The sequence below is a fragment of the Somniosus microcephalus genome, chromosome 17 (assembly GCF_052327205.1).
Source record: "Somniosus microcephalus isolate GS21.2 chromosome 17, FLI_Smic_1.0, whole genome shotgun sequence".
NCBI classification, from domain to species: domain Eukaryota; kingdom Metazoa; phylum Chordata; class Chondrichthyes; order Squaliformes; family Somniosidae; genus Somniosus; species Somniosus microcephalus.
In genome coordinates, this window is record NC_141003.1 from 40,043,870 (window position 1) to 40,065,135 (window position 21,266).

The following is a 21,266-nucleotide window of genomic DNA, read 5'->3' on the forward strand; positions in this document are numbered from 1 at the left end:
GCTTTTACTTTATATTTGAAGCTGTCAACTCAACAGCTGATTCAGTGGCCACGAACTTCCGCTTCAGCCTGATGGACATGGTCCATGACCAGCATGGACCCCGTGGGCGAGCAGTCCAATGCAAAAGGTAAGCTGAAAATCATTCTTAAGTGGCTCTAAACAAGCCACTAATTACCTGAATTGGATCCCCCGCCGCTGCGTGTCGGGCCTGGTCAGCACTGACAGACCCGACATTGGAAAAGGCGCTTGGCAGCAGGTTCACAGCAGGGTCCCGACCCGCTGTGAAAAGAAAATGTTCCCACTGACCCGCCACCGATCGCGTCCTCTGGACCCCCGCAAAATTCCGGCCGTTACAAGGAATGAAAAACAATTTTGGCTCTTTCGAAGTTACCACTCTTGTAGCATTGCGTGTATACCAAATTATATTTTCGTAATTTTTCTAGGGCATATTTTGTAACTTATATTTCTGGTTTAATAAGCTTTTTGTAAAGATCTAATTTCATCAACCAAATAATTTCTTTGGGCTTCTGCAACATTTCATTGAGTATATGCACCACTTGTGTACTAAGCACTGTAAACCACAAAGATCCGAGATCGGATTCCTGCTCTGCAGCATTCAGATGATGTTCCTTACAGTTGAATAGCTTAACAACATTCACTGCCTAGGCTCACACATGAAGAATGGCAATTTGGCTGTGGTGCCCATGGAATCATATTAAATCATGAATGAGCACTCTCGCAGAGGGGAGAGTATTCAGGAGTGAGAGATGTTTCTTTACTGAACTGTGGTAATATTTTTCCTCTGTCTTGTGTGGGCTAAATGTGATGTTAAAATAGTTTGTTTTGTTCCACAGAAAAATAGATATGGATCCGAAGGGTTAAAGTTAGTGGCACATGCAGAAACAGTTTCCTTTGGACGTTCAGTACTGAAATTAACCTTTGACCCTGGCAAGTCGCAACTTGGCAAATTGACTGTAGAGTGTAGATTGGATCATCCCTTCTATGTGAAAAATAAAGGTTAGAAATATATCATCAGTATTGTAATTCTTTGATTTACTCATTGCCAACAGTCTGGTACAGACTAATTACTTTTCTGCCAAAATGTGGAATACTGTTTTTTTTCTTTCTTTAAATAAATGCAGGATGGTCTTCCTTTTACCCCAGCTTAACGGTGGTTCATCATGGAATTCCGTGTTGTGAAATGGAAGTTGGAGATGTCTGTCTACCTCCCGGGCATCCAGATGCCAACAACTTTGATGATTCAGGAGTTTTTGACACATTTAGGAGGTGAAGAAGTATATTTGACTAGATTGTTTTTATTTACAAATGGTAATATTTCTAGCTTTAATATAATGGATCCTGAAATCTTAGAAAAAGAATGACTTGCACTAGAAATAATTTATATAATTATAATTGGCTAATGTATCTGTGATGAAATGAATGTTCTATATCATATAAATATATAAAATTATAGAGTTGCATATTAGGTATGTATACAGTAATAACAAATATATTAAAAACAGGGACACTTCTATAATGATCAGTGAGATTGACTTCAAATAATATTTAATTCTGAATCATTTGTTTTATTGGGACCAGGTAGTCATTGTATGCAGCTGGAATTCCACTTCCATTGGAATTTCAAAGTTTTACATCAAGCATAATGTTGCTCTTTGAGAACCAAAAGGCAGGATAGATAATAGAAAATTTAGAAAGCTAAAATCTGTGTCTTGATCTTCACAGTGTTAGATGTACTTTGGTTAGTTTTATCAGTTCAAAGATTACTTACTGTAATTGGCAACGTTTTTTATCGATATCATCACTGATTAACCTAAAAAATTTCATAATTATTTAGTTATTGAACTGCAGACTTATTTGATACCAGTGTATAAAGCTGGTAATGCAGCCCATTGGTGGTGCAATGTGCTGTGCCACAGAATGGTAGGATGCAGGTTTGTACCAAACGTTTTCCCCATGTATTAAGTTCTTGATCTTGGCACGTGTCATCAGAGAATTGCAAAGCAGAGGGTAGGCAATTCCTCAAAGAAGAGGAGGGAAAATCAGCAGGCAATTAACTTAACGCTATTCTTTTACACTTTTCAACAGTTGCATCATGGGGAATAGTAACACAACCCTTGCATCAGATTATCTGCTCCTCTGAGTAATTTTGGGAAAACCTAAGGAAAGCGAGAAAATAAAAATCCTTTTTAAAACAGAATTAGTAAAATAAAATGAACAGCTGTGTGAAATGTAAACCGCTATTTTCCCTTGCATTATGTGCGAGGATACATTTTTACAAGTCTCAATACAACATACAAATGTATCCTCATTTGTATGTGATCGTCCAAAGCTATTTGCATTGTTTAATTTTCACACCCACCAACCATAAGAATCTTCACGATTGGACACGAGATTGTGTATAAAAATTCAAGCAAGAGCCAAAGTACTTTGCAACATTTTTTTACGATCGGGCATTTTTGCTTTTTAGGTAATACTGTAGTCTAATCTCTTGATTAAGATTCCTCTAAAAATGCAGTTTTATTTGTCCCTGTGTATTTCTTTTCTATTTTATAGTTGCCACTTTGGTAAAACCCTGTAAACCTTTTTGATGTGTATATATAAATGAGGGTTACAGTTTAGTGCAAGGCACAGTTGTCATGAACAATTATGCTTCTCTTGCATCTTCCTTCTGGTGTTTCCTTTGTTGACTGTCTCATCAGCTTTTTCTGTTAGGAGAAAATGTATCGGCAGTATGCAGGCAAAGAAATAGAGTTGGAGCATAGGAGTTGCTCTGCAGTAGAGATTGAGGAGCTGGGTAATGCAAAACTGGCAGGAGCGTATAATTATAGTGTGACAAGTTTACACAAGCAGTTTTCATAATAAATATGGACATAGGAAATCATAATGGGGCAAATATTCCTTTGTGCATGTGTAGACCTGCTACCCCTCCACTTACTGTTACAAATAGACAGTATGCCTGCATGACCCTGCTCACAGCACTGTCTAAATGGTGCCAGCACTACACTGGCAGTACAGGTGTAACTACAGTATATGTTAATTAAACTCTATTGCACTAGCCGTAGCTCAGTTGACAGCCCAGAAAATTCCCTTGATTGAATTATTGCTATTTTAAAACAAAAGAAATAAAGAAAAGGAAAACACAGAGATGTTAAAATTAATCATTATTCTTTGTAAGAATTTCTTTAAAGGTATACTGATGGTAAGACTCTTTTTAAAGTTTATTTCATGTTCAGTGTAACCGTTTTGGCACTAAAGAATCTTTATCATGACTTGTTAGACCACGTGCAGGCTGAGGAGCTTGGAATGCACAACTGAGGTGCTACAGCACCATCACTGGTGGAAAGGTGTAGTTCCAGTGTGACAAGTTTACATGAGCAGTTCCATTATTAATGTGGACATAGGAATTTATAATGGCAGTACAGGTGTAACTAAGAATATCCCAACACTGGACAAACAGGGGGCTATGGGGGGGGAGGAGCTAAACACGATCAAAATCACTAAGGAAGTGGTACTCGGTAAAATAATGGGACTCAAGGCGGATAAATCACCTGGACCGGATGGCTTACATCCTAGGGTCTTGAGGGAAGTGGCGGTAGGGATTGTGGATGCATTGGTAATAATTTTCCAAAACTCCCTGGACTCGGCAATGGTCCCGGCAGACTGGAAAACTGCTAATGTAACACCCTTATTTAAAAAGGGCAGTAGACAGAAGGCTGGAAACTATAGACCGGTCAGCCTAACATCTGTGGTAGGTAAAATTTTGGAGTCCATTATTAAGGAGACAGTAACAGGACATTTGGATAATAATTTAATAGGACAAAGTCAGCATGGTTTTATGAAGGGGAAGTCATGTTTGACAAATTTGCTGGAGTTCTTTGAGGAAGTAACATATAGGGTGGATAAAGGGGAACCAGTGGACGTAGTGTATTTAGACTTCCAAAAGGCATTTGACAAGGTGCCACACAAAAGATTATTGCTTAAGATAAAAAATCACGGGATTGGGGGTAATATTCTGGCATGGATAGAGGATTGGCTATCTAACAGAAGGCAGAGAGTTGGGATAAATGGTTCATTCTCAGACTGGCAATCAGTAACTAGTGGTGTTCCGCAGGGGTCAGTGCTGGGTCCCCAACTCTTTACAATCTATATTAACGATTTGGAGGAGGGGACCGAGTGTAACATATCAAAGTTTGCAGATGATACTAAGATGGGGGGGAAAGTAGTGAGTGAGGAGGACATAAAAAACCTGCAAGGGGACATAGACAGGCTAAGTAAGTGGGCAGAGATTTGGCAGATGGAATACAATACTGGAAAGTGTGAGGTTATGCACTTTGGCAGGAAAAATCGTAGAGCAAGTTATTATCTTAATGGCAAGAAACTGGAAAGTACTGTAGTACAAAGGGATCTGGGGGTCCTGGTGCACAAAACTCAAAAGGTTAGTATACAGGTGCAGCAAGTGATTAAGAAGGCCAATGGAATGTTGGCTTTTATTGCTAGGGGGATAGAATATAAAAATAGGGAGGTATTGCTTCAGTTGTACAAGGTATTGGTGAGACCGCACCTGGAATACTGCATACAGTTTTGGTGTCCATACTTAAGAAAGGACATACTTGCTCTCGAGTCAGTACAAAGAAGGTTCACTCGGTTAATCCCGGGGATGAGGGGATGGACATATGAGGAGAGGTTGAGTAGATTGGGACTCTACTCATTGGAGTTCAGAAGAATGAGAGGCGATCTTATTGAAACATATAAGATTGTGAAGGGGTTGGATCGGGTGGATGCGGGGAGGATGTTCCCGATGATGGGTGAAACTAGAACTAGGGGGCATAGTCTTAGAATAAGGGGCTGCTCTTTCAAAACTGAGATGAGGAGGAACTACTTCACTCAGAGGGTGGTAGGTCCATGGAATATGCTGCCCCAAAAAGCTGTAGAAGCTACATCATTACATACATTTAAAACAGGAATAGACAGTTTCCTAGAAGTAAAGGGAATTAAGGGTTACGGGGAGCGGGCAGGAATTTGGACATGAGTCTAGGTTCGGATCGGTCATGGCCCTGTGGGTAGCGGAGCGGGCCCAGGGGCCATGTAGCCTGATCCTGCTCCTATTTCGTGTGTCTGATTCTGTTAGATTCAAGAGATGGTTCTGTGATAGTAGATTGGCGGTTAGGATCAGATCAGCCATGATCTTATTGAATGGCGGAGCAGGCTCGAGGGGCCGATTGGCCTACTCCTGCTCCTATTTCTTATGTAGAAGTTAACATAAAGGTGAGAAAAATGTGACAGCAATGAAGAAAGACTTTATTGAAAGGAAGTACTCACAGATACAAGATTTTTAATAAATAGATATGCAGTTATTCAAGCCAATTCAGCCTATGCATGACAATCCAGTGGAAAATTTCCTCTTCGATACCTGTTTTTCCAGCCAAACACTCTACTTTAATACAGCTAAGTTTTTTGGGAAATAATTAATTTTGAATTTAGTAAAAATGTTACTACTTTGCACTCTGTTACAGCTATGATTTTACACCACTGGATTCCTCTGCTGTTTATGTACTGAGCAGTATGGCTCGCCAGCGTCGTGCTTCCCAGACAAGTGGAAGTACCAGCAGTCCAGACTGTGCGAAATCAGAATGGATCATGGGCTCTGTGCCTTCTGGATCACCACACCTGCCTTGTAATGCTTATAATAAATCCAGTAAAAGTCTAACCTCAGGGACCGCAAGCACATTGAGCACCACTTCTCCCACAAATATCAAATGCAAGAGACCAATGAATGCCTTCATGCTCTTTGCCAAAAAGTATAGGGTTGAATACACTCAGATGTACCCAGGAAAGGATAACAGGTTAGTAATAAATAGATTTTAATTGTAAAACTTGTAGATTTTATAAAATAAATTAAAATAGTCTCATAAGCAACGATGTTGCATTAATTGTCAAATTTCTACAAATCCCAGCTTATTCTTTTTTGTATCTAGATACATTCTTGCTATAGCAATCTCTTTCTTTATTGTGTGTGGGGGGGGGAGAGCGAGGATTGCTGTAGCTTTTCCAGTTATCAGATTTTTACTTTTCATATAGGTAACTTTCTAAGCTATTTTTGAGTTACCACAATGACAAAAGAATTGGCCAAAAATGCTAATAAGTATTATAGAGAATTGTATCTTATATTTTCTGACTGCATTCCTGGTTGTTTTTGGAGGGGGGTGGGGTGGTCTGTGTCTCTGTCTCCCTTTCTTTGTGTCTTTCTATATCCTCCTCCTTCCTCTTTTTCTCTAATTTCCTCCCCTTTCAAAACATGAGGGCCCGTATTTTCCGATCGCAGGCCTCCCGCGTGCGGAGGCCTGCGATCTGGAAAACTCTACGCCCTTACCTGAGGGCTCTCGGGACACACACACTTCCAATCCTGGGCCTCACCAAACTCCCAAGTGCGCAGGGCCCACGTATCCCAGAGGCGCAGGTAGTTCGCAGCGTCCCTGGGATCACGTGGGCCATGGGGAGCCAATCAAAGAAGGGAATCTCCCTTCATACACTTGACAGGAAGACCTGTCAAATATATGAATGGCAATCACCCCAAAAACATAGTAAAACTTTAAATAAATTTTTTTTAAATCACATTTTAAAAATTACTTGAAATTACAATAAATTAAATGTTTTAAACAAAAATTAAAATTTTTGAAAAAAATAATTAGTTTCTTACGGGGTTAAAAATAAACTTTTTTAAAAGTATTTTTAAATGATAAATCAGTGAATTTTTTTTTTTTTACTTTTTTCAACTCTCATCCTGGTAAAAGCAGATCTTACGCCTGCTTTTACCAGGCGCAAGAATTGAAAGGGTTTTCTGCGGGCGGAGGGCCTCCAAAAAGCGGAACTATCCGCCCGCAGAGGCCCTTCTCCAGGGCACCTGGAGGATCTGTCGAGACCATTCTTGACAGATCGGAAATGCTGATTTTCAGTGCATGCGCTGTGCATGCCTGAAACTGGCATTTCCGATGTCCCTACGGGTGGGGACACAGCGTGTACACACCTGTAGGGATCGGAATATCTGGGCTGAGATGCCCATCTGTATCAATTTTTTCCAAGGGCCTGGCGAGGATGACTGCTGTTGGGGAAACATTCTTGCAGCATTAAATTGCACCAGGAGCCATTTAGTTCAGTACGTATTATAATCTTGTGAATCAACCATCGGGCATACACAAAGGCGTTTGGCTCTTTTAGGATCGGGTAACCTACCAAGTGGTTTTCAAGTCCCCAGAGTTTGCATCCTCAGTGCTGAGATTTATGAAGAGTTGCTGCCTTCTGACCTTGTGCATTATCCAATTCTGTTCCATTGATTTTCTGTGTTAAAGCTTTGGCATGGAAGTGATAGCTAAGTGATTTGCACCAATGCTTCTCAAAATGGTGAATGCTCCTATTTCAACCCTGTTCAAAAGGGAGGCTGCTTAGTATTGCTAATGAGTGTGTTACCTTAAATGTGTTGGATAATTACACTTTGATAGTATTGCTTGGATCTGGAGACGCTCTCAGCACACAAATTCCATGACTTGTTGCCTGGACTTGGGTGGGCTAAATTACTAGAACTTGGTGACCTCTGCCCCCTTGTGTATCCCTGCCTTAATGTTTACTGGTTCAACTACTTGCACTGCAGCCTGTTCCTTATATTGATCTTATTTTTGCTTTAAAAAAATCTACCTAATTTTTAAATTTGGTTTTCCTTGTCCTAAATATGTACCTCCCTGTTTTTGGAATTCTAATCACAGCAGAATTCTGAACACGACCGACCCCTTCATATAATCTCAAAAACTTCTACCAAGTTTCCTCTTAGTTTCTTTTCAAGAGAGAAGTCTTAGTGTGGGCAATTGATCTATGTAGCTCAGTCCTGTAAGGTTCCTGGACTTGACACTAACATGGTTGCAAATGAATTTGATTGAGTTTGACTGAGCCTTGACGCACACAATGGCCCCGATTTTGCGGTCATCGACGAAGGAATGGTGCTTGCCGTTAACTACGCTTACAGCTGCTCAGAGTTTTCACAAGCTTTTGAGCGGCAACTTGTTGTCATCGGGTATCTGATCCAACGCAGCACCTCTACAAGGAATCTGGCGGTGTGAGCAGGGCAAACAACAGTGTGCCTCTTCAGCCAATCATATTGAAGAATCCTCACAGGCACGCAGAGTCTAAACTAAGAAGTATAAATTAGAATATTTAATTCATAGTAAAATTATGTGCAGAAGGCAAAAGAAAGGTGGGCTTGAGAGAGCGATAAAAGACAAAGCAAAAGTTAAAAAAATTATTAATTTTTTATTTTAAAAAAAATCTCCAATAATAATTACATTCTAAAGGAATGAGACTCACACTTGTAAAATTAAATTTTCAGTGCCAGAGAGGTTGTTTGGCAGTAAATAAGACTTATCACACTATTAAAAATTCACTTGGCTCTGAATGCACCAGCCCTAACCTTTTCTGGCATGTTTAGTGGGCAACCACAACAACTTCACGCTCTTATGCGGATTTCAATGCCGAGTCTATCGGCGAGGTACTGGTGGAGCACAGCTTGTCGAGCAGGGCAAGTTGGACAGCAACTTATGGATTTCTGCGTTTAACTGTGCATGTGTGGATTCCGGAAGTTGCTGTCCGATTTACTCCATAATGGTGAGCGTTGTTAGCCTCACCGTTATTCTTAAACACAAAATCCAGGCCATTGTCTAAAGCAATAGTCATATATACAGAGAAATAAATGACATTACCCGTTTTCGCTCTGGATAGAGAATGTAACCTTTATCGATTCTTTCGTTCGTGTCTCTACGAATTGTGAAGGAAAGCTTAAGATCTTTATAAGGCTCTACTCACGCACAGCCATCCCTTAAAAGGAGTTGTTTTCAGTTTCGTAACTGATCTGTTGATCATTGTCTTGTTTGTTTGTGATATAGGCTACCCTCTTACCTGGGAGACCACTGACCCTTATTTTGCATTTCTTGCTAACAAAAGCTCTCCTTGCTGACAAAGCTTTTTCTTGCTAAATGTTATCCATACCCTGAAGAATTCTTGGAATGAGCAACTTGACCATTTTATTATTTTTAGCTACACTACAAGTCTGCGGGCTATTTATAAGTGTAAAGAAAGCAATATATGATTAGAGTATTTTACAGCCCTAAATTTTGATATTAATCTCATCCCTTTGCTGATCTCTCCTGTAACATGATATCCCTTTCAAATTGGGGGAACCAAACCTGCTGATGATCCAGATGTGCTGTCACTGAGGCCTCTATGTGTTGGATTTACATGTTGTACCCTTTGCTGCATCATCTTTCCTTTCTTTACAACCCAAGAACACCGGCTAATCATGTTTATAATCTGTCCATGAATATTCCCAGATCTCTTTCCTACTGTGTTACTCCCTACTGAGTGCCTTTTGCACATCTCTTCACTTTAAACTGCATTTCCCATCTCCCTGTCTATAAACTCAGCATAACCATGTCCTTTTGAATTTGTGTACACTGATTTTTATCATTTGACACTGCTCCCATTTTGATATAATCTGCAAATTTAGAGATCTTTGAAATTACTCCAATCTTACTTACATTAGCAGCTGGAGTCATATATAAATATAATAAATAGTAGTGGTCCCAATTCTCATTCATATAGTACATGGCTAACAACGGACTCCCAAACAGATACCTTCATGTTATCTAGGACATGTTACTTTTTTTCAACCCACCCATTCTTCAGTCCAATTTAGTACAGTAGTGTGTACCTTACATTAGTGGTTCCTAGCTAAATTTTCTTTAGCTGCAAGTTACAGCCTCGAACCTTAAGTGACTGATAGTTTTCTGCCAGGATCAGGAGCCCACTTCTAAGACAATTTTGCCCAATGGCCCTTGGAATCAAAAGCCTCAGTTACATATATTTAGATTGCAATTGCCCCACGACTTCAAAGAATTAATCTGGAACTGGTTTGTGTTCTATAGCTAGGTGACACCCCTATTCATTTCATAATGAACAAAGAGAAACAACTTGTGCATTAGTACTCCCCAGATTGGTAACTGGTGATGTTCTTGCCTCAATACCTTGTGAGTGGGCAATCCCATTCTGGCTCTGTGACTCAGATGCTTGTGCATCCCCACAATTGGACTCTTTGTTTGGAAGTCACAGCCTTCCTATTTTTCTAGTTATAAATGTTTCAGGAACTGGCCCTATCTGTGCCTGTAGGAGATTTCATTAGCTAAGAGCCGAGTTCTCAACAATGTTTCCTTTCTTTGGACAGATTCTTGTATGATTTCTCTACATTTCTGCTTTGTAAAAGTTTTATAGAAAGAAAGACTTGCATTTATATAGTGTCTTTCATGACCTCAGGACATCCCATAGCGCTTTACAGCTAATTAAGTACTTTTGAAGTGTAGTCACTGTTGTCATATTGTCACGAATAAGGGCTGGGGAAGCAGAAGTGATGCTCTCAGCCCTTAACAATAGATACAAGAATGGTTGTTGAATTTTATGTAGAGATGCACTTCCAAACTGATCCCATTGACATCTCATCATTCATTCCAAACTGATCCCATTGACATCTCATAAGTGCATAAGAAATAGGAGCAGAAGTAGGCCAATCGATCCTTCGAGCTAACTCTGCAATTCAATAAGATCAGGGCTGATCTTCTACCTCAACTCCACTTTCCTGCACTATCCCCATATCCCTTGATTCCTTTAATATCCAAAAATCTATCAATCTCTGTCTTGAATATACTCAATGACTGAGCAGCCACAGCCCTCTGGAGTAGAGAATTCCAAAGATTCACCACCCACTGAATGAAGAAATTTCTCCTCATCTCAGTCCTAAATGGTCAACCCCTTATTCTGAGACAGTGGCCCCATGTTCTAGACTCCCCAGCCAGGGGAAACATTCTCTCTGCATCTACCCTGTCAAGTCCTGTAAGAATTTTGTATGTTTCAATGAGATCACCTCTCATTCTTCTAAACTCTAGAGAATATAGGCCTCGTCTACTCAATCTCTCCTCATAGGACAATCCCCCCACCCCAGGAATCAGTCTGGTGAACCTTCGTTGCATTCCCTCTATGGCAAGTATATCCTTCCTTAGGTAAGGAGACCAAAACTGTACACAATACTCCAGGTGTGGTCTCACCAAGGTCCTATAAAGTTGCAGTAAGACGTCTTTACTCTTATACTTCGAGCCTGCTCCGCCATTCAATATGATCATGGCTGATCCTCTAACTCAATACCATATTCCCGCACTCTCCCCATGCCCCTTGATGCCTTTTGTTTCTAGAAATCTATCTACTTCTTAAATATATTCAGTGACTTGGCCTCCACAGCCTTCTGTGGTAGAGAATTCCACAGGTTCACCATCCTCTGAGTGAAGAAATTTCTCCTCATCTCAGTCCTAAATGTCCTACCCCTTATCCTGAGACTGTGACCCCCTCGTTCTAGACCTCCCAGCCAGGGAAAACATCCTCCTTGCATCCAGTCTGTCTACCCTTGTCAGAATTTTATATGTTTCAATGAGATCCCCTCTCATTCTTCTAAACTCTAGTGAATACAGGCCTAGTCATCCCAATCATAGAAGATAGGAGCAGGAGTAGGCCATTAGGCCCCTCGAGCCTGTTCCGCCATTTAATGAAATCATGGCTGATCATCCAAATTCAGTACCCCGTCTCTGCTTTCTCCCCATATCCCTTGATCCCTTTAGCCTTAAGAAATATATGTAACTCCTTCTTGAATATATTTAATAAGTTGGCCTCAACTGCCTTCTGTGGTAGAGAATTCCACAGGTTCACCACTCTCTGGGTGAAGAAATTTCTCCTCATCTCAGTCCTAAATGGCTTACCCCTTATCTTTAGACTGTGACCCCTGGTTCTGGACTCCCCTGCCATCGGGAACATCCTTCCTGCATCTAGTCTGTCTAATCCTGTTAGAATTTTATAAGTTTCAATGAGATCCCCTCTCATTCTTCTAAACTTTAGCAAATATAAGCCTAATCGACCCAATCTCTCTTCATACGTCACTCCTGCCATCCCAGGTATCAGTCTGGTGAATCTTCGCTGCACTCCCTCCATGGCAAGAACATCCTTCTTCAGATAAAGCGACCAAAACTACACACAATACTCAAGGTGTGGTCTCGCCAAGGCCCTGTACAACTGCAGCAAGACATCCTTGTTCCTGTACTCGAACCTTCTCGCTACGAAGGCCAACATACCATTTGCCTTCTTAACCGCCTGCTGCACCTGCATGCTTACTTTCAGCGACTGGTGCACAGCACAGGTCTCGTTGCACTTCCCCTTTTCCCAATCTATTGCCATTCAGATAATAATCTGTCTTCCTGTTTTTGCCACCAAAGTGGATAACCTCGCATTTATCCACGTTATACTGCATCTGCCATGCATCTGCCCAATCACCCAACCTGTCCAAATCATACTGGAGTTTCTCTGCATCCTCCTCACAGCACACACGCCCACCCAGCTTTGTGTCGTTTGCAAACGGAGATAGTACATCTAGTTCCCTCGTCTAGAGCTATTGTGAATAGCTGGGGTCCTAGTACTGATCCCTGCAGTACCCCACTAGTCACTGCCTGCCACTTGGAAAAAGACCTGTTTATTTCAACTCTTTGCTTCCTGTCTGCCAACCAGTTCTCTATCCAAGTCAGTACCTTACCCCCAATCCCATGTGCTTTAACTTTGCATGCCAATCTCTTATGCGGGACCTTATCGAAAGCCTTCTGAAAATCCAAATACACCACATCCACTGGTTCTCCCTTATCTATTCTACCAGTTACATCCTCAAAAAATTCCAGTAGATTAGTCAAGCATGATTTACCTTTTGTAAATCCATGTTGACTTTGTCCGATCCTGTCACTGTTTTCCAAGTGTGCTGCTATTACATCTTTTATAATGGACTCTAGCATTTTCCCCACTACCGATGTCAGGCTTAACGGTCTATAATTCCCCGTTTTCTCTCTACCACCTTTTTTAAATAGTGGGGTTACATTAGCTACCCTCCAATCCATGGGAACTATTCCAGAGTCTATAGAATTTTGGAAGATGATCAGCAATGCATCTACTATTTCTAGGGCTACTTCCTTAAGTACCCTAGGATGTAGATTATCAGGCCCTGGGGATTTATCGGCCTTCAATGCCGTCAGTTTCCCTAACACCATTTCCCTACAAGTACTGATTTCATTCAATTCCTCCCCCTCATTAGACCCTATGTTCCCGACATCTCTGGAAGGTTATTTGTGTCCTCCTTTGTGAAGACAGAACCAAAGTATGTATTTAATTGGTCTGCCATTTCTTTGTTCCCCATTATAAGTTCCCCTGATTCTGACTGCAAGAGACCTATGCTTGACTTCACCAATCTTTTTCTCTTCACATATCTATAGAAGCTTTTACAGTCAGTTTTTATGTTCCCTGCAAGATTACTCTTGTACTCTATTTCCCCCCTCTTAATTAATCCCTTTGTCTTCCTTTGCTGAATCCTAAACTGCTCCCAATCCTCAGGTTTGCTGCTTTTTCTGGCCAATTTATATGTCCTCTCCTTGGATCTTATGCTATCCCTAATTTCCCTTGTTAGCCACGGTTGAGTCACCTTTTTTGTTTTATTTTTATGCCAAACAGGGATGAACAAATTCTGTAGTTCATGCATGCGATCTTTAAATGTATGCCATTGCCTATCCACCGTCAACCCTTTAAGTAACGTTCCCCAATCCATCCTAGCCAACTCGCACCTCGTGCCATCGTAGTTTCCTTTATTTAAATTCAGGACCCTAGTCTCTGAGTCAACTACTTCACTCTCCATCTTAATGAAGAATTCTATCATATTATGATCGCTCCACCCCAAGGGACCTCGCACAACAACATTGCTAATTAATCCTTTCTCATTACATAATACCCAGTCTAAGATGGCCTGATCTCTAGTTGGTTCCTCGACATATTGGTCCAGGAAACCATCCTGTATACACTCTAGGAATTCCTCCTCCACAGTATTGTTACTAATTTGATTAGCCCAATCTATATGTAAATTAAAGTCACGCATGATAACTGCTGTGCCCTTATTGCACGCGTCTCTAATTTCCCGTTTAATGCCATCCCAAACCTTAGCATTACTGTTTGGGGGTCTTTATACAACTCCCACTAACGTTTTCTGCCCCTTGGTATTTCTCAGCTCTACCCATACAAATTCCACATCATCAGACCTAATATCCTTCCTTACTATTGTGTTAATCTCTTTAACCAGCAATGCTACCCCAACTCCTTTTCCTTTTTGTCTGTCCTTCCTGAATATTGAATACCCCTGGATGTTAAATTCCCAGCCTTGGTCACCCTGAAGCCATGTCTCCCTAATTCCAATTACATTATTTGCGCAGCTAATTCATCCACTATATTACGAATGCTCCTCGCATTAAGACACAAAGCCTTCAGGCTTGTTTTTTTAACACTCTTAGTCCTTTTAGAATTATTATTTACTGTAGCCCTGTTTGATTTACACCATTGATTTCTCTGCATTCCACTTTTGCTTTGCTCCTTCCTGTCTTTTGTTTCTATCCTTGCTTCCCTTTCCTCTGTCTCCCTGCACAGGTTCCCAACCCCCTGCCATTTTAGTTTAAATCCTCCCCAACAGCACTAGCAAACACTCCCCCTAGGACATCGGTCCTGGTCCCGCCCAGGTGCAAACCATCCAGTTTGTACTGGTCCCACCTCCCCTAGAACCGGTTCCAATGTCCCAGGAATTTGAATCCCTCCCCCTTGCACCATTCCTATAGCCACGTATTCATCTGAAATATCCTTCTATTTCTATTCTGACTAGCACGTGGTACTGGTAGCAATCCTGAGATTACTACCTTTTGAGGTCCTATTTTTAATTTACCTCCTAACTCCCTATATTCAGCCTTTAGGACCTCATCCCATTTTTTACCTATATCGTTGGTACCTATATGCACCACGACAACTGGTTGTTCACCCTCCCCCTCCAGAATACCCTGCAGCTGCCCCAAGACATCCTTGACCCTTGCACCAGGGAGGCAACATACTATCCTGGAGTCTTGTTTGCGGCCGCAGAAACACCTATCTATTCCCCTTACAATAGAATCCCCTAGCACTATAGCTCTCCCAGTCTTTTTCCTCCCGTCCTGTGCAGCAGAACCACCCATGGTGCCAGGAAGTTGGCTGCTGCTGCCTTCCCCCGATAAGCCATCTCCCTCAACAATATCAAAAGTGCTATATCTGTTTGAGAGGGGGATGGCCACAGGGGACCCCTGCACTACTTGCCTGCGCCTACTACTCTGCCTGGTGGTCATCCATTCTCTTCCTGCCTGTGCAGCCTTTACCTGCGGTGTGACCAACTCATTAAACGAGCTATCCATGATGTCCTCAGCATCGCGAATGCTCCAGTATGTATCCATTTGCAGCTCCAGTGCCGCAATGCGGTCTGTCAGTAGCTGCAGCTGGATACACTTCCCGCACACATGTTCGGCTGTGTTCCTGATTTCCCACATAGCGCAGGAGGAGCATGCCACGGGGCCGAGCTGTCCTGCCATGACTTACCCTTTAATTAAATTAAATTAAATCAGATCAATACTACTAATTACACTACAATTAAATGATATACTCAAGGGCCCTTGGTTACTAGAACTCTCCGATACACAACAGAGACCTTAGAATCTATAACCACAAAAATTAAGACCTTCTAAATTTTATAAACTATTAATCTTAACTGTCAAACTATAGAGTAGTATAAGTACTCACCTGGCCGTACTCACCCAATCAGCTGCTTCCTCTTGTCCGCGTCACTTTTTGAATCGTGACGTTGCTCTGGAATGCCGCCACCGGTCTGTGAGATCGGTAAGCCTCTGAGGGAAAAAAGCCCGCGAAAGTGAGTTTAAGTACTCACTGTACCGCCGCTCTCTGCTCCCGACACTGGCCTCTGTTTTTAAAAAAAAGCCCGCGAAAGTGAGTTCAAGTTCATGCACCATCTTTAAGATTGTACCTTTTAGTTTATATTTCCTCTCTCCATTCTTTCTACCAAAATGTATCACTTTGCACTTTTCTGCGTTAAATTTCACCTGCCACGTGTCCGCCCATTTCACCAGCCTGTCTATGTCCTCTTGAAGTCCATCACTATCCTCCTCATTGTTCACTATACTTCCAAGTTTTGTGTCATCTGCAAATTTTGAAATTGTACCCTGTACACCCACAGTCATTAATATATATCAAGAAAAGCAGTGATCCTAGAACCGATCCCTGGGGAACACTGTATACCTTCCTCCAGTCCGAAAAACCACTACTCTCTGTTTCCTATCACTTAGCCAATTTTGTATCCATGCTGCCACTGTCCCTTTTATTCCACTGTCCCTTTTTTGTCCCCTGTTAGAGTTGTTTTATGGGGATTAGTGATAAGGACATAGTTTCAAGCCAAAATGGTGCAGGTACTTTGGGGTTTTTACATGACTTTGAAGTAGGAGACCACACGCTGCATTGTCTGTCTGTAACATGCTCAGCATGTGATTTCCTGCAGAAAGCACCAAGCTGGCTTGTACTCCTACAATGTGTGGGGAATGCATGTAATTCAAAGAAAAAAGAACCACCTTCCCAAATAGGTAATCGGCCTTGATATCAAAAACTCAGTGGCTCTGACATTAGACTTGTGGCTTCTAACTTGCTTATATTATAAACAAGTCACACTGTACCTATCCAGCTTTAGAGCCATTTATACAGAACTTCCAACACAATTGTTGCCGTACCACCAGAGGTCACTGGAGGGCCATTTTTACATTCCGTATAGTTACTGTATTAACAGATGTGGTATTTAACTTATTAATTGCTGAGGCCTTTTTTCTTGTATTGTTATAGTATTAAACAATTCTATTACCGTAATTGTTGAACGGTAACTTGAAAAAAAGCATTTGGCCATTTTGTACTGAACAAATAATGGATGCCACAGTAATTGGAAGTGTTGAGGCTTCACATCACATGAGCAATGAGAATGAAGGTTGAATTGAAATGATTGACTTCTGCACTTCAGATTTGGAGAGTGACCTTGTAGTCACCCCTGGTTATTTGTTCTTTTTTAATAAAATATACTATTGTGTTTGTTTTGGGTTAAGGAAGCTAACCATCTTTCAGTTATTGTTATGCTGCTACGGTGTTCAGTTTCTTTGAAGATGATTTTCACAAAAAGTATTCATTCATTGTGACAGATTAACAAATATAATTATATATATACCGGTTTATTTCCTGGTAATCTGCTTTAAAGTGCCACTCAACAAATTAACAGTGATTATGTCAGTTATTAATCCCTTCTATATGATGTTGGGACACTGGATTACACTGACTGACATCCACCCTTCTAATCAAACAAGCCTGACCCAGAATGAAATAAAATTACCTTATTATGTCGAATATTATGCCTTTTTAAAAAATTACTTTGTGTCTGTAATTTAATTTGTGGTATAGATTCCTCAAGCTTTGCTTTCAGTTTGATGCTATCTGAACCTCTCAATGTGGTTACTGCCTTTTACTCAGTATATATTGCAATATTACACAATCAAAAATCTGCCTGGATTTTGGCTCATAATATAAGAATTAGGAGCAGGAGCAGGCCCTTCGAGCCTGCTCCGCCATTCAGTAAGATCATGGTTGATCTTCGACCTGCACGCCACTTTCCCGCCCGATCCCCATATCCCTTGATTTACCTGGAGTCCAAATATCTCTCTCGGCCTTGAATATACTCATGACTCAGCGTCCACAGCCCTTTGGGGTAGAGAATTCCAAATATTCACAACCTTCTGAATGAAGAAATTCCTCCTCATCTCGTTCTTAAATGGCCGATCCCTTATCCTGAGACTATGCCCCTAGTTCCAGACTCTCCAGCCAGGGGAAACAACCTCTCAACATCTAACCTATCAATCCCCCTTAGAATCTTATGTGTTTCAATGAAATCACTTCTCATTTTTCTAAACTCCAGAGAGTATAGGACCAATATACTCCAATCTCTCCGAGGACAACCCTCTCATCCCAGGGATCAATCTAGTGAATCTTTGTTGCACCGCCTCTAAGGCAGATATGTCCTTTCTCAGATAAGGAGACCAAAACTGTGCCCAGTACTCCAGGTGTGGTCTCACCAAAGCCCTGTATAATGGTAGTAAGACTTCCTCACTCTTATACTCCAACCCCCTTGCAATGAGGGCCAACATGCCATTTGCCTTCCTGTGTTTCCTGTACGAGGACACCTAAATCCCTCTGAACATCAGCATTTAATAGTTTCTCACCATTTAAAAACTTCCTACCAAAGTGAATAACTTTACATTTTCCCACAATTTACTCCATCTCCCACCTTATTTCCCATTCACTTAACTTGTCTATATCCCTTTGCAGACTCTTTGGGCTAGATTTTCGTGGAGCCGTCAGGCGGGGTTTCAGGCATGTGGGGGGGGGTGGGGGGAGAAATCCCGAATTTGGGGGTCCCGACACCATCCCGCCCAAAACCCCACCCCACGCAAGTTTCAGGGGCGGCGGGTACCCACCCCGCACTGGGACCCGCCGAAACCAGGCGGGAAGGGATTAGTGCCAATTAACTGCCTGTTAACAGGTAGTTAACAGGCAGTTTTTAGCCTAATCCCTATTTTGAGGGGTTTCATGTGGGATTCCCGACGGCTCCAAACCACGCCAGGTTAGAGCAGGTGGGCCGTCGAGTTGGAGGGGTCGCGATGTCGGTGCTCAGGTGAGTGATGGGTGCATGAGTGCAAAGGTAAGTGTGTTTGGTGTGTCTAAAGTGTGTAAAGAACTTTTACTTACCTTCACAGCCTTTCTTCCTGTAGCTGTCGGGAGTCCATCACTCAGCTGGAACTTAAAGCTGAATGGCTGCGATCTGTCAAAAGTGACAGCCTTCAGCTTTGAGTGCCGGTGTGAGTTCTAACTGAGTCTGTGCAGAAGGACTCATGTTAGAACTCAGACTGTCGGTGTTTCACAGCTTCAAACAGCTGTGAAACACTGATATTTCATCTGTCAAGAACTCTTGACAGATGAAATTTCAGTCTGTGACGTCACCTGTTGCCGGGTGGCCCTTAATTGGCCTGCTGAGCCCGCTAGGCAGGCTCAACAAGGTCAATCAAGGGAAAATCACGCGGATTGGCCGGACATCGAAGTAGGCGGGTCAAAAACCCGAAAGGGGAAGTCCCGCCTTCTTCCCGACAGGTTCGGGAAAATTGACCCCTTTGTGCCCTCTTCACAGCTTAGTTTCCCACCTAACTTTGTATCATCAGCAAACTTGGATACATTGCACTCGGTCCCTTCATCTAAGTCATTAATATAGATTGTAAATAACTGAGGCCCAAGCACTGATCCTTGCGGCAACACACTAGTTACAGCCTGCCAACCGGAAAATGATGATGATATAAAGTTAGGTGGGAAACTAAGCTGTGAAGAGGACACAGAGAGTCTGCAAAGGGATATAGACCGGTTAAGTGAGTGGGAAATAAGGTGGAAGATGGAGTAAAATGTGGGAAAATGTAAAGTTATTCACTTTGGTAGGAAGTTTTTAAATGGTGCGAAACTATTAAATGCTGATGTTCAGAGGGATTATACTACATCCACTGGTTCCCCTTTATCTACCCTGCTAGTTACATCCTCAAAAAACTATGATGATTTTGATCTTCCAGGTGTTTAACTGGAGGAAATGGCAAATTATCCAAGACTGGATGTCAGACAAACAATCTGACAACACAGTGGAAGTGGAAGGGTTGAGGGAGATGGTAGAATGACAGAATGCAGGGAGTTGCCAAAGTACATGTGAAAGCTAACCCCAGTCTGCAGATGATGTCAAATGGCAGCATGTTGATGAGGAAGAGAAGGGGAACAAGGATAGATTCTTGGGGGATTTCGCATGTACTAATATTAGGATGGGCAGAGAAGCCACTGCTAGAGATGCTTTGGGCTATGCAAGAATGAAACCAAGCTAAGGCAGTTTTTCAAAGCTGGACAATGGAGGAGGATGGTATGGTAAACTGTATCAAAGGCTCCAGAGAGGATGAGGAGGGATTGTACAACAGAGCTAGAAAGAATGTCATTTGTGACTCTGCTTACAGCTGTTTCAGTGCTGTGGCAGAGGTGGGAGCTTGATCGGAGAGATTCAAGCAGAGTTGTGAGAAGGATGGGCACAGATTTGGGAGATGACAACACGTTAAATACGTCATTGGCTGTAAACCGCTTTAGGATGTCCAGTGCTCGTAAAAGTACTATATAAATGCAAGTCTTTTTAAAAGAGACTTTGGAGAGGAAATGGTGGTTGGAAAGGGGGCAGTAGTTTGGCAGACAGAGGAGTTGGAGTGGATTTTTGAGGAGTTCCTTCTTGCCATTCTGGGTAATCTACTGACATGATCTGGGGATCCATTTTCATGATGTCAGCAAGAGAAGGCAGTTGGGAACAGGGCTGTTGTGTTTTTCCACTTAGTGATGGGAGGATAAATGTAATAGCAGTTAATAAAAATGGGATGAGCTTATTGCCCTAAGTTCTGTTCCTAAAAATACTTTTGTTCTTTGATGAACTGTACCTCCCCAAAGATTTTCTGTTGCTGTCTCCTGTTGCACAGTTCCCTACCAGCCTGCAGGGTGCAACTGTGTGATCCGCAAACTGATTGGTCTATATCAACCATTAATACCACTCTGGTGATTGGATGTCCAGACATAGATTAATGCTGTGGTGCAGTATTCATTTAACTATAACATTTAGAACAGGTTTAAATAAAACACAGCAAAATGATTTAAAATGACAATTGATGGGTTTAGAATGTGTTCCTCAGGTTGGATATCATTGGCCCGTATTTTCTGATCGCAGGCCTCCCGTGGGCGGAGGCCTGCGATCTGGAAAAATCTGTGCCCTTACCTGAGGGCTCCCGGGACGCGCACACTTCCGCTCCTGGGCCTCACCAAACTTGGAAGTGCGCAGGGCCCACGTATCCCAGGGGCGCATGTAGTTCGCAGCGTCCCTGGGATCACATGGGCCATGGGGAGCCAATCACAGAAGGGAATCTCCCTTCATACATTTGACAGGAAGACCTGTCAAATATATGAATGGAGATCAATGAAAAAACAGTAAAACTTTAAAAAGTTTTTTAAAATCACATTTTTAAAATGACTTGAAATTACAATAAATTCTTGACAGATCGGAAATGCAGGTTTTCGGCGCACGTGCTGTGCATGCCTGAAACCAGCATTTCTGATGTCCCTACGGGTGGGTACTCAGCGCG

General features: G+C 41.9%; 1 protein-coding gene across 2 annotated transcripts in view; it reads left to right on the forward strand.

Moving 5' to 3' along the window:
- The window catches only part of hbp1 (HMG-box transcription factor 1), a 67,129-nt gene that overhangs the window by 36,860 nt on the left and 9,003 nt on the right, over positions 1 to 21,266 (forward strand). For both annotated transcript variants that reach the window (XM_086010232.1, XM_086010233.1), the window contains exons 7-9: positions 855 to 1,017; positions 1,143 to 1,287; positions 5,535 to 5,864. In XM_086010232.1, coding sequence (XP_085866358.1) covers positions 855 to 1,017; positions 1,143 to 1,287; positions 5,535 to 5,864 — 638 coding nt within the window. The remainder of the gene's footprint in view (positions 1 to 854; positions 1,018 to 1,142; positions 1,288 to 5,534; positions 5,865 to 21,266) is intronic.